The sequence below is a fragment of the Scomber scombrus genome, chromosome 20, assembly GCF_963691925.1.
Source record: "Scomber scombrus chromosome 20, fScoSco1.1, whole genome shotgun sequence".
Taxonomy (NCBI): Eukaryota; Metazoa; Chordata; class Actinopteri; order Scombriformes; family Scombridae; genus Scomber; species Scomber scombrus.
The window spans coordinates 21,166,798-21,181,468 of record NC_084989.1 but is presented as its reverse complement, the minus strand read 5'-3'; the positions used below and the strand labels follow the sequence as shown (position 1 = coordinate 21,181,468).

General features: G+C 39.0%; 1 protein-coding gene across 4 annotated transcripts in view; it reads left to right on the top strand.

Annotated features, from left to right (window-relative positions):
• The window catches only part of smarcd3b (SWI/SNF related, matrix associated, actin dependent regulator of chromatin, subfamily d, member 3b), a 34,860-nt gene that overhangs the window by 10,297 nt on the left and 9,892 nt on the right, over positions 1-14,671 (top strand). Inside the window, exons 2-6 of one of the 4 annotated variants that reach the window (XM_062441458.1) lie at positions 1,567-1,778; positions 9,990-10,032; positions 12,498-12,620; positions 12,995-13,117; positions 14,407-14,523. In XM_062441458.1, the coding sequence (XP_062297442.1) occupies positions 1,567-1,778; positions 9,990-10,032; positions 12,498-12,620; positions 12,995-13,117; positions 14,407-14,523 (618 nt within the window). Of the gene's footprint in view, positions 1-1,566; positions 1,779-9,989; positions 10,033-12,497; positions 12,621-12,991; positions 13,118-14,406; positions 14,524-14,671 lie in introns of all 4 variants that reach the window. The other 3 variants (XM_062441457.1, XM_062441460.1, XM_062441459.1) reach the window with 3 other exon arrangements.

The following is a 14,671-nucleotide window of genomic DNA, read 5'->3' as shown; positions in this document are numbered from 1 at the left end:
GATTAAAGACAGAATAAAGCTGATTGCTGCTTTTTGTGCACCGAAAATGACTTTATTTTATTTTAGTGACACTTTAAGAGCTGAAAAGTTGCCTAAATGACACACTCAATATGTCTATTTGCTCTATAATGTCAACCATCTAAAGATCTGAACATATTCTCAATCAATCAATCAGTCAAACATTACTTATATAGCACCTTTCATACAGGTTCATGTAGTTCAAATTGCTTCACAAGTTGTTTGACAAGCTGATAGTGTAGCCAGAGGACAACATAAAGAAAAAGAGTAAAAACAAAGAAAAAATAACAAAGAAAAAACAAAAATTGAGACCAATGCATGCAAGAGAAAAGAAGAAAGGTAAAAAAAATAAAATAAAATAAAGTGAAATAAATTAGAGACAATAAGATAAATAAGAATAAAGTTTATTCAAAGTTAGAGTAAAAAAAAACTAGGTTAAGATAGATTAAAAAAGACAAAACTAAAGTAAAAATGAATGAAAAGACGCATACTAGCTGCACTTTTTGGAAATAATTGTGCAGTGGTGAAAGAAATAATCACATCTTTAAGTAAAAGTATCACTAACACAATGTAAAACATACTTATAGTGCAGAAAAATGTCATTATTTGATTATATAAGCAACATTTAACTGTTGCAGCTGTAAACCTGTCATAATGACTCCTTTTATTGGACGATATATTGTCTCAGAAATAATCGCGATAAACGATATTATTGTCATTTGAAGATCATTTTATACCACTGATATAATGATAATATAATAGTATAATAATGTAAAGGGGGGGATTGGAGAGGGGGGCGCTACACAGACTGCCATTATGGTTGAGGACAGAGTTATTTACCTTTAACTCTTCTGCCGTCTCCACTCAGGACGAGCACAGTGAGGAACGGAGGACACTACTCACTTAGCCAATGTGACATGAATAGCCTCTAAGCAGCTAATGTGAAGTGTGGCAATGCTGAGGTCAAAGGTCATGTCCATGCATCATACGATAAGTCCATATATAGACACGATGATGCTGATAATCGTAGGATAAGTCAATCGTGGAGGCAGAAAGCTTTATTTCACTACTCTCTTTAAAAGCCTCACTAAACTCTTTCTTTCATGTTTGTGGCTCCAAATAGAAAAAGTTATAATAGAAAAAAAACGACAACAACAGAAATCATGTAAATCGACTTCATTAAATTTGCACAAAGCAGCTCGGCTCGGGGCTGCTGTTTGATTGCTGGAAGGTTTCCAAAGGTAGACAGTAGTTATTTTGATCTTAAGTGTTAATTTGTCACTTCCTGTTGGCAGAGAAAATCTTCCTGTTTGTAACGCCAGAATTAAACTTCCAGCAGTGTTGATTTATCTGAAGCTGATTTCTGCAGCTTTTGCTTCTCGATTTTTAAAAGCTGCAGAAGGAAAATGCATAAAAGTTCATGTTTCATCTAATTTCCTTTGTTACATTTTTAGAAACAGCAATTTGTGATTATAATTAATCAGACAACACAGCAGGAGATTTTTTTCTTCTTCTTTTCTTACATCTATGTGACCTTCCTCTCTCCAGCGTCCTGGCATGCCGTCTGGAGCGAGGATGCCCCACCAGGGAGCTCCCATGGGCCCCCCCGGCCCACCGTACGGAGGGAGCCCGGCGGTGCGGCCCGGCCTGCCGTCACCGGTGATGGAGCCCAGTCGTAAGAGGCCTGCCCCCTCCCAGCAGGTCCAGCAGCAGCAGCAGCAACAGCAGCAGCAGCAGTCCGTCCAGAACCGGGCCAGAAAGTGAGTTCTCCAACGAATCCGGTTTCTCTTCCTCCAGCGTCGACATGAACACTTGCATGATCCGCATCTGGCTTCTCTTTGTGTGGGATGGTTGAGATCTATGTTGACTGCTATGGCTGTGGTTATACTTCCAATCTAACTTGATTTAAATTGCTAATTTCGCTCATATTGGCGCCGATCAGAACCAAATAAGGATTATTAGTAATTATCAGGAGTCGTGGACAAGCAATATTTTTTGGTATCGCCCCAAAAGCAGCAAAAACCTTCAAAGCAGTTTGATTTTTGACTCTTGAGCCTAATTTAACTCATGATTTTACTATTTTTAGACTTTTTTCTAATGAGGTGTTTTTATCCGTATGGCTGCTTGTGTCAAGACAAAAGAAAACACAACAAATTTGAGAAGTTTATCTTATTTAGTTTAGTTTTTTCTGAGATTGGGAGCAAAAAAAAAGATATTTATATTCCTTTAAGTAGGTGTTAGAAACAGATAGATCATGTTAAAGGTATTCAACATCTTAATTTAGCGTGTTAACATGCACAAAAGCACAGCTGCAGCCGATGAGAGCGTCTTTAGTTTCACTTGTTATTAGACCAAACTTTGAGCGTATGATGGTTATTAGTTATTTCAATCCAATCTAAAAGGGGACGTGAATATTTGTGCAAACTTTCATGTTAATCCAGTAGATATTTATATATTTTAGTAAGGATTAAAGTGGTCGACTAACATTGCCGTTCATTAACGTCACTGTAGCAGCTGATAATGTAATAATTTTGCCCATTTTAGACGTAATAAAGCCGATACATTACATTACATTATTGGCTAGGTCATTTTAAGGTAAATTTATAAATGTAATAACTGGAGCCGATAATGTAATAATATACTAATATCACTTTATTTAAGCTTTATTTATTAGATATAATCTCACACTTCCATTGCACTTAGTTTTATTGTTGTCTCTTTCAAATATTTGCTTAATTACACTCTCTCTCTGTTTTTATTTAACTTGATTGTATATAATTTTTTTACCTAGCCTATAACGTAATAACTTATTATTTTTATTGGCAATAAGTTATTACGTTATCGGCTTTATTACATTAAAAAAAACAAGCAAAATGATGACGTTAAATAATAAATACATCTAGTTTAAGCTCCTCAGATTTCTAGATTCTTTGTTTTTATAATTATAAATTTGATATAATTTGGTTTTAGACTATTTAAAGACGCCGCCTTTAGCTTCTAGAAGCTGTGAGGAGCATTTTTCCTTATTTATTGACATTAAATAGACTAAATAATCATGTATTAATAAGAAAAGAGAGTCATTCTTTATAAAATCGTAGCTCTATAAATCCAGACAGTGAGAGTAGACAGACTGTGATCTCTCTAGAAACTGATCTTCAGAGTCGCACCTCGATGAAGTGAAACCGTTACCTGTGTGTGTGTGTGTGTGTGTGTGTGTGTGAGTGTGTGTGTGTGTGTGTGTGTGTGTGTGTGTGTGTTTCTGTTCGGCTTTCATTTCTACTTTTTGTTTCTAGTGTGTTAGTTAAAAAAGAAGCTTGCCTCCATTCCCACTTGCAACCTTTTGTTTTTTTTGGTCTTGCTCACTGCTGCTCTGTGCATCCGAATCACTGACACGACTGAATGTTTTCTCTCTCTGTTCCTCCTTTATGTGTTTTTTTTGTGTGGTAGTCTGGCGTGCACCTTTTCATATTCATGTGGCGTCCACTCAAGCTGTCTGCAGACGTTCAGCCTCTCGTATGTTCTTCGGCGTTCTGTTACGTTTTCTATTGTCAGCTGTTCGGCTTGTACAAAAGATCCTAACATCAGTATCCCAGGCACACACACACACACATATACACACACACACACACACACTTCCACACATACACACAGACAGTAGATGGATGTCAATGAGGAGACGAGTGTGTGGCAGGTGTGGTCATTAGAAAGAAGATCGATACGCGCACTCAGTGGACCTCTGTCTCTCTCCGTTTCATTCTCTCGGTATCTGCAGCGCGATTGATCCACTTACAATTAAGCGAGGCTTGTCGAACAGGTCAGGGGGAAATGTTGTCCTGCGTCGGGGGGGGCCGACCCCCCCCCCGAGAGTAAGCTGGCTGAGCTCGTGGAGAGTCTGATCGATGTGGTCCAGGGTGACCCATCCATCCAGGTGTCTGTGTGTGTGTCTCTTTCTTTCTTTGTGAGAGTGAGCGTCCTCTGGCAAACAAGTTGATTTCCCCTCCTCCTCCTCCTCCTCTTCCTCTTCCCTCGTCCTCTCCTCCATCCTCCAACTCCATCCCGCTCGGACCCCACCGGCTGCCAGCTGTGGGCGGGCCACCTGTGTTTGCAGTGTCATTGAGACCTTACAGCTAAAAATAGGGCTTTATCCCTCTTTTTGTTTTTTTTGTTTTTTGCATAAAGTGGCACGAGTATCTCTGTGTAGTATTTAACGTAGAGAGAGTTGCAGCCGTGTCTTTGAAGCTCTGGAGGCGGTGTATTAGAGCGTGACGACCACTGCGGCCACGAGCGTTAATTATGAGATAATGTCAAATGCTAAAAATAGTAGTAAAAGTAACAAAGTGAAGATAAGTTAATAGTTATGTCAGTTACACGCAGAAAAGATATTTAAAGTCTGCTGCTGCTGCTGCTGGTCAGACCTGACCAAGATACGCTGCAGCAGCACTAATAGGAGGTTGTTTAAACCGATTGAGGCTGAATTCTTTCTTTTTTTTATCATTTATGAATCAAAAGTTTCATTTCTTCTTTCTGCTTGTAAGAAAAGTGCATTGATTGAGTTCAAATGTGCCACAAAAATGCTCAAAATAACATGAATTTTACATTTCAGATGCTTAGTGATGCTTTTCTATCTGCACAGTTATGTTGCTATGTAAGGAACTACATATATATATATTTTAAAGCTTTTACATGTTGCCCAACTAGAGCCTAAAGTGCATTGATTGAGTTCAAATGTGCCACAAAAATGCTAAAAATGTGTTTAGTAAAAGTCACAAAAGACAAAATATATTTAAAAAATAACACATTAACATCATTAAAATGTACATTTCAGATGCTTATTGATGCTTTTCTATCTGCACAGTTATGTTGCCATGCAAGGAATGTCATTTATAGTTAAAGCTTTTTCATGAATGGGAACAGAAAATACTTACAGGTTTTTTTAAATGTGAATATTTGCTGGCTTTGTTAGTCTTCAAGGATTTACCACTCAGTACTTTTGGTTTTGGACTGTCGGTTGGAATTTGGGCACAAGGAAACTGGAAAGGACTTTTTTTCTCATATTATAAAAAAAGAAATAGAAAAAATAATCAGTAGATGGAGTAATAATGAAAAATAATAACCAGTTGCTGAAGTAGCTTTTCACAATATTTCCATGCAGCCTTAAAATTTGGATTGTTTTTTATTTTTGAACTACAACTTTTAAGGATTGTTGTGTTCGACCAACTTGTGCTGCGGTATCATGAAGAATGACGCTTCTAGAGTTGCAGAAAAACTTTTATATTTTGGGTTTTTTTGGGGGTTATTTTATGTGTTTATGTTTGAGAAATCTGGTTTTGAAGCAACAAACACACAGCACAGTGTAACGTTGTGATTGATGGTTGAAGCCGTATAATCAAACAGTGTAAAAATGGTGCAAACTTACCGAGCTGTCACTGACTTCACCGCCTCAGTCGGTTGATTTAAAGTCATAATTCACCAAATTCTTCATGTTAAAACCTGCAGCACCAGTTTTTCTTGGATATTCTTTCATATTTTGGTGCTGACGAGCTAAATCAAATAGTTTTACTGACCTTTTCTGCACAGAAGTATGAAGTTCTGTTGCACCTGTAAGCACACACAGTAGTGATATTAAAGTGTGCTAATCACACCCACAGAGAGATATTTAACATCTGAACATCAGCTAAAACACCATTTCCAGCTGAAATTGTGTCCTCATTTGTTCTTAATCCATCTCCTCAAATATTTTGGTCTACACTGAGACTGAAGTTGTTGTTTTTTTTACTTGAAATGTCTCTTGAGGACCTTTTTTTTAACTTCTTTTATGGACTTTTTTATTGCAAGTAATTCTAGTCTTTGTCCTTGAAGTCTCACCTAAAAAACCACACACACACAGTTACCTCGGACAGTTCCGGTTGCTTAGGAACATTAAAAGGTTTGTGCAGGAATGAAGCAGGTTTTTTGGTGCTCGGCTAGTTTTATTTTAGCAGAGGAAAAGCTCAGAAATGTTTGAGATTTAGGCCAATATGTGCAAGTAGTTTGCATGTTTCCAGATTTCAGAGCTGAATTTTTTTTAAAGAGTGAATCTATCTCTCTATCTCACACACACTTGCTTGTCTTCCTCGTGCTGCTCTGTGATCCACACACACAGTTCACAGTGTGTCCATTATCAGTGTGTGTTGTCTGTCTGTGTGTGTGAAGCATGATTGTTTTGGTTCACCGAGAAACTTTTTTTTGTTGAATGAGCGTGTCCCTCAAAGACGAGCAGGACGCCTCCTCCTCCTCCTCCTCCTCTTCTTCCTCCTTCTCTTCCTACCGCTGCACTTTTTTTGTGCGTGCATGGACACAGTAAAACACGCCCCCCATCCCAGTGCCTGCCCTTGTCTTAGTTTTAGAGTTTGCACCTACTAACAGACCCTTGAACTCTTATAACACACATCCAGACATACCAAAAAACCCACCAGGTGTTACCTCCCCCACCACCACCGCACCCCCCCCCCCCCCCCCTCCCCCCTTATACACTCCTCCTACACCTCTGACATCGTTCTTTCTTGCCACTGAGTGTGTGTCTCGCCACAACTCTAATCGGACAACCTTCGAATCCCCTCACCGATTCTTAGGAAGCCAGTCGGATTCCCCGGAGCCAATGAGATGCCGGCGAGGCAGATGGACTTGAGAGAGCCCCAATCAGATCCCACGCTCGGATCAAAGTAGGAGTTTATTCTGCTGCATGTCCGTTTTTTTTCTCCCTTACGTTTGATGATGATGACTCTGGCCTTTTTTTTTTTTTTCTCCACCTGAGCCCCAGCACTCCCTGAATGAGATGTCATGGCCAAAAACTAGACTTTATATTTATAGAGCCTCCTATACGGGTTAGATGACACCTAATGTAGGGAGTGGTGCATGCTTTGGACTGGAGCATGGCATGATGGGAACAGTTTTTTATTATCATTGTTATTATTATTATTGCAGCTATAGAGCAGATGAAATAATAAAGTAGACTCCCAATATCAAGAGATTGTAAAATGGCAGATGTTTTTTTTGTGTTTTTTTCCTTTGCAATGCAGCCCCGGATCTTTCTGCAGCAGGCTTGTCTCAGTATTTAGCATGCTGATGTAACACACTGCTTCACAGACCGGCGCAGTGCTCTGTGACAGGATATTTCTCTACACTGCAAAAAAAAAAAAAAACTCCAATAAGACAAACAAGAAAAAAAACACAAGATATACACACCAATAGAGGATATGATGTAGGAAAAACTCCTTTTATTCCATCTATACTGCGGTATCTACTCCTGTAATACAGGGGTGTCAAACATACGGTCCACGGGCCAGAACCAGGCTGCAAAGCGGTCCAATCTGGCCCACTGGATAACTTTGCAAAGTATTAAAATTGCAGGAAAGTAATAACACATTTTCCTGCTGCTTCAGAGACCAGGATATATGGTTGTCATATTTAAACCATTAATATATTGATCATTGTGCAAAATGTTGTCAATCAGGAGCTTTTGTGCAAAATAATCGGAAAAAAAGAAACAATATTGTCGAAATTGCTCATTTTTCTTAAGTAAATAGGTGGTTTATACAATATATATATATATTATATTTGTAGGTTATTATGCAGTGCTTTTACTAATCTGGCCCTTGAGTTCAAACTCGGCCCTCCATGTGGCCCTTGAACTATAATTTGCTGTTTTAAGTAATTGATGGCATTGTTGTGTTGAATTAGAAAGCACCTTGATTTTTAAGGTATTTAATTCATTTCATTAGCAGAAAACAGCCTGACTATTGTGTTATATTCTCATGGTCAACCTACTTCCCACACAGGTTACAGACAATATAAACTTAATCACGGTATATATTGATATTTGTATATAATATTACATGTATTTTTTATTCATATTGCTTTGCTTAAGTATCAAACACAAGGCAAATTCATTAGTGTAGCACATTTCATCAACGAGGCATTTCAAAGTGCTTTACATAAAATATAAAAATGCATCAAGACAGGATATAAAAGCAACATAAAAAGACATTTAAATAGGATTAAAAGCATTAAATTGGTAATAAAAGGAAGCTAAAATAAAATACAACAGATAAAAACAGGAGAATAAAAAGTTACAGTGCAGTATGAGGCTGTAACTAATCATTAAAGGAATAGTTTGACCTTTTATTTGCTTTATAAGAGTTATATGAAAGATTGAAACATGATATAAAATGTTAGTTAGTGAGCTTTAGAGTTGCTGGTATGCAGATTTTATTGGTGGACACAGTCAAACTAGCAGTTGCCCACAGTTTCTATTTTCTATTGTTTTTAATTAGTAAAACAGCCTTAAAAGGAAAGATTCACAATTTGTCAAATATGCCTTAAAACAACAGTCAGCAGCCCAAATAAACAGTGAAACCTTTTTTTTTCTTGCTGTAATCATTCCTCCTGTTCATACTGACCATTAGAAGATCTCTTCATAATGCACTGACAATGGAAGTGATGTCTTCCTTCTTTCTGTGCAAAAAAATGTATTTAAAAGTTGATCTGAAGCTAATATGAAGCTTTGATCGTCCAAATGAGTCAAATCAAGTAGAAATATTTCAACATTACAGTGTTTTTAGTACCAAAGTCCCTCTTTTGTTACTATACTTCCACCACAGCTCAACAGGGAAACACAAAAGAGGGAATTTGATGCTTAAAAAGACTGTAAATGTGTCAGATATCTACTTGATATGACTAACTCAGACTGCTGAAGCCTCATATTAAGCTTCAGATTCACTTTTAAATGCATTTTTTTGCATTTTCTGTGTGGATTTTTTGGCATCACTTGCAATGAAAGCACATTTCAAGGATCTTTTAACAAGCCGGCATGAACAGGAGGAATGATTACGGCGAGGAAAAGGAAGTTAAAAGAATAAGATCATTTAAAATAAAGCTGCTGGAAGTTATATTGTCTTTTAATTCAGATTCATGTAGGCAATAACATCTTAAAAACAGGACAAGAGAATAATCTTAAAATCCTTGAATCCTGCTGCTTCTTTATACCTTTTCAGTTTTTTGCAGGTTATAAGACACAAAAGACCAGATTATTTATCTTAAATCAGAAGAACAAGGTTACGTCTTCCTTTAAATTGTCCATTTTGCAGTGTGGTGACATTTAGGTGCTTTTAGGCGGCGGGCACCGACAGCAGAACACTTGCATGAATTTTCACGGCTTCTCCACATATCACAGGTGTCCACAGATGTGTGTTTTTTTAATATTTTTTACATGACATTTAGACGCTTGAGTGTTGCATATTAAAAATCAGCGTGAACCAGCGAGAAAGTTCTGACAAAGGCACCAACTTGGCACAGACTGAGTTTTTTTTTGTTTTTTTTTGGTCCTCATTACCTCCCTGGTAAGTATCACACAGCAGGAAATGCCTGGAATTTGTGAATGAAAAAATCTACACACATATATACACACACACACACACACGCACACACGCACACACACACACACACACACACACACACACACACACATGCAAACAGTCTCCTTGGTGAAAATCATGAAGACTCTACATTCCTAAAAGCTCTTGAACGCACATCCTGTCACCAACCGAACCCCTGCTGCAACAGCCCCAGTGATTGTGCAGAGTGTGTGTTTGTGTGTGTGTGTGTGTGTGTGCGTGTGTGCGTGTGTGCGTGTGTGCGTGTGTGTGTGTGCGTGTGCGTGTCATGCAAGAAATGTGTGATGTGACACTTTTTTGGCTGTTAGAGGCTCTCGCTCTCCAGGTGGACCGCTGCATTTCAGAGAACACACAAACGCCTGCACACACACACACACACACACACTCTCACTCACACACACACACACACACAGCTGGGACGCTGGGGTGCTGGATATGGCCCAGCATTTTAGCAGATGGTCTGGGTGCTACGCTATCAGTCACCATAGTAACATGCTCTCTTTTTCCTCTTTCTCTCTGTCTTTCTCTCCCTCTCTCTAGTGCTAAGAGAAGGAAAATGGCAGACAAGATTCTTCCGCAAAGGGTGAGGCTGCATATTTTTACCTTTTGTTTCTCTGTATTTTAAGTGTGTGTGTGTAAGTATGTGTGTGTGTGTGTGTGTGTGTGTGTTAGTTGTTACCTTTTTATGTGATGACCAGAAAAAAATCTTAGTCCTGGTTTTTGATCTCAGGGGTTTCTTGGAAGGCGCAGAGGGCCAGATTATGATGTTGTGTTATTTCTCAAATGAGAAGGGGAATGGGAAAGAGAGAGAGAGAGGGATGAAGGGATGAAGGAAAGGGGGGAGCGATCAGGAGGGTTTTTTTAGGGGTTTCATTCTGTTATTTGGACGGCGGTTCATTGATTTAAATTGGAATAGTCAGCAGGATATGTGCTGAGACGCAACCACAAGTAGAGCCGAAAGAGGCGGCAGAATCACCACGTTACCCACAGGTGAGTCTTTGCCTACTGAGGTTGCGATTTTTCATCCCGTGGTCTCAGTTTTTCGGCCCCGCGCCACGCCATCACCCCCCACCACCACACCCCACCCACCCCTCTCTCTCGCCGCCATGTCGTGGCCAAGCGCACACAGTAACAGAGGGAGCTTTCTCTACACACACTCGAGACCGGTGCTGGTGGAGAGATCTTTGGAGACTGTGAGCAGTCTGGGTTCATGGTCTTATCCTCCCCTCCTGACACAACACAGACAGGGAGATAGCAGTAAGGCACGGCCGGGGCGCCACTCTCCACAATAATGAGTCAGGGACAGGGAATGTCTGCCACACTCCTCCATCTGCTCGGCACCTCGGCCCAGTGAAAAAAAAAAAAAAAGAAAAAGCAATGAGATAAAGATAGAGAAGGAATGAGAGGGGGAACAATGAAGGCAGCCATTTAGAAAGAAACATGAAAGAGAGAGGGAGAGAAGGAGCTGACTGTAAGGATATGTGTGTGTATGGGTGTGTGTGTGTGTGTGTGTGTGTGTGTGTGTGTGTGTGTGTGTGTGTGTGTGTGTGTGTGTGTGTGTGTGTGTGTGTGTGTGTGTGTAGTTTAGTAAGCAGAAGCCCTTGATGCTTGGAGGACTTTCATCGGTATGGTAATGTCTCCGTGCAGGCTGGTTGGCTGCACAGTCTGCATCTCTTTTTTATTCTTTTTAAAAAAAATGTACCTCCCCTCCCCTCCTCTTCCTCTTCCAGTGTCCCCAGTATGGTGTGGACCTAAAGTAATAATGACAGAATGGGGCGGCAGCTTTTCTGTCATCTCCGTTAGAGTAAAATGAGTAGAACAGAAATTATTCACAGTTAATCTATATTTTTTAAGAGGCAATCAGATGTAATTTTTTATGTGATGATTGGCTTTTAAGAGAACGTGAACTCAAAGTCAAGATGTCACAGTCGGGACCTTGACAGGAGTCCTTAAAGCTCTCCGTAAAAATGGAAATTTAAGCATTTTACAAGTCAGTGACGGCTCCATCTCCCGAGGCAGATTGTGTGATACTGTTGAACGCTCCAGAATAGCCACAAGATTGTTTTTTTAATGTTTCAAAAGAAAAGATGTTTGTTTGTTTTTTGGTTTTTCCGGTTAGATTGAAAGCAGCAGGAGTTCTTCCATGTCTAGCCCCTAAAAAACAGTCAGATGTTTTGCTCTAAAAATCCACCAAAAGTTTATTTTTACCCTTGAACTTTACATTCTAGCAGAAGTAGCAAGTTAAAGACAAAATATGGCTCAGATTTGGGAGAAAATGTCCAAAATCATGCAGAAGATGTGCAGAGTATTGAATATTTGATTAAATGGTGCATTGTTTTTTTAAAGTTTCTCTGGTTAGATTGAAAGAAGCCGTTCTTCCATGTCTGACCCTTATAAACTAGTCAGATGTTTTGCTTTAAAAAAACACCAGATGTTCATTTTTGCCTTTAAACTTTAAGTTCTAGCAGATGTTGTAAGTTTAAGATGCAAAATATGGCTCAAATTTGGGAGAAAATGTCCAAAATGATGCAGAAGATGTGCAGAATATTGAATATTTGATTAAATGGTGCATTGTTTTTTTAAAGTTTCTCTGGTTAGATTGAAGCAGCAGGAGTTCTTCCATGTTTAATCCCTTAAAACCTCACTATCCATCAGTGGATCAGTCGACATTTTGCCCAAAAAAAACACCAGAATTTTATTTGTAAGTAACTGCAAATTTCCAAAGATACAAAAATATGGCTCAAATTTGGGAGAAGATGTCCAAAATGATGCAGAAGATATGCAGAATATTGAATATTTGATTGAATGGTGTAGCCTGGAGTCCTGAGTTGGAATAAGATGATATTTTCTAACTGTAAAGCTGCTTAATTCAAGTAATCGAGACGTTAAAGTTGCTAAATATCCTTGAAACAGGACAGTGAACCCCCCCCCACCCTCTCCCCTCCTACAGACATCTAATCTGTTTTAATCCCTTTAGTAATATTCAGATCAGGTTGGTATCTGTGAAGGAAATCTGACGTTAGATCGTTGTGTTTCCCTTTTGAGCAGATCCGTGAGCTGGTCCCTGAGTCTCAGGCCTACATGGATCTGCTGGCGTTCGAGCGCAAACTGGACCAGACCATCATGCGTAAACGTGTGGACATCCAGGAGGCACTGAAGAGACCGATGAAGGTAAGAAGATGAAGCCATGGCTCAGGAAAAGCTTGTGTGTGCCCTCTTGATCTCCGAGTGTGAGTCCAAAATGCAGTTTTATCCGTTTTTCTAGAAGGAGAAAAATGGTGTTTGCTGTATTTTTTCCTCAGCAGAAGTGACAACAACAACAACTAAGGAGTTTATTTGTCACCTGGCAGCTTAGTTTCTGTTTCATCTCATCTTCAAACATAAGAAAAAGTCTATTTCCTTCTTTAATCTGCTGTTATTTTGGATTCATCAGCTCAGATTCGACGGGGCACATGCAGCTTGACGCTCCACTCCACTTTTCTTTTCTTTTTATTGGTGAAATGTCCCTTTAAACTGTGGTGTTTCTTGTGCCCTTGTGTCAGCAGCAAAAGCGTAAACTGAGACTTTACATATCAAACACCTTCAACCCTGCCAGACCTGACGCCGATGACTCAGATGGTAGCATTGCATCATGGGAGCTGCGAGTAGAGGGGAAGTTGCTGGACGATGTGAGTTTTATTTATGGGTCAATGATGTTTGTTTGTGTCCATGTGGTTTAGTCAAATTTAAATGGGTTAAAATGTGAAAATAAACATATAAATAACTTGCACACATTCTTTTTTTGTGGACCCAGCATCAAATTTCTGCTTTTAATCCATTTTGAGAGAAAATATTTGAGGATTATGGCAAAAATGTCTAAGTGGTGTAACCATAAAAACTTTGTACCAAATAATTCAACTTGCTTAAAAACAGTAAATTGTCAATAAAACACCATATCAACTAGTCCACTTAAATACACTTTAGGTGGATGAAATATTTAATATGTATCATTCTTTTGTGGTTACACCATTTGACATTTTCAGGAGCATTCAGTCTTACTTTTGGTTAAAATAAATGGTGTAAATGTCATTTCAAATGACATAAAACCAACAAAAATACAAAAAGAACAACAAACCTGATGCTGCTTTTAAAACATTTTTTTAACATATTTGTGAATTGCTCATCTTGCCAACCCTTATTTGTCACTGACTCTTATCTAAAATACACAACGAACATGTTTTCTTTTCAGTGCTTTAAAAACTGTGTTAAACAGTCAAATGGAAACTGAACTTTTAACACCCATTTCTGTTATATTGATCGTCCGCAGAGTGTATTATTATGTCATCTCTGGCGAATGGATTTGGTGCGAGTTAAATTGCAGCTTGTCCTCTAAAAAAATAACTGAGATCATAATCTTCCCATTTAGTATGAAAGTGTGCTGCTCTTTGATCTCTTTGAGCTGCTCCGGTTCTGGCCTGCAGTCAGACTCTGTAATGAAGCGCTGAAACGTCTTCGGACACAAAACTATCAGCTACTTTTGAACTGTAAATTAATCGTCGATGTTTTGAAGGAGTGTTCAGGGAGGGAGGGAGACTGTAGATGCAGCATGAAAAACAGCAGAATAATCTTTTTTATTTGTTTTTGTGGCGTTTTGCTTAAAAAAAAACTTGGACTGTTCTCAGCAGCCCGGGGCAAGGCCTTCATTTCACAGTGGTAGGAAGTATTTAGGTTTCACAAACCACAAATATTTCTGGTCGAGCTTGGAGGAAGTGGACCCTGAGAATGTCTACTGTCTCACTTTTTTTAAAATCTTAGTCAGCCTCTTGTGGGTTTTTGATGAGTAATGTTGCTATAACCAAAGACATGGCGACAAGTGTTTCCATTTATGCTCTTACTTACGTGTCGTTCATGTGTGTCAATGTGTCTCTGTGTCTGATTTTGGACATTAACCGAACACCTTTGTCTTTCTGTTTCGCAGCCGGGGAAGCAGAAGAAGAAGTTCTCATCGTTTTTTAAGAGCCTGGTGATCGAGCTGGACAAAGACCTGTACGGTCCTGACAACCACCTGGTTGAGGTCAGTTCCAAGCTGAATGAGGTGCACTTAACCCTTTACATTTCTAACTAGTGTCTGCACCAATTCATCTTCATAAATTCACCATTCACCATCAATGTTTGATTAATCTTATAGAAAAAAATGACTTTTACAATCACTTTTTAATGGTCCAGGAGAACATTTTATAGAA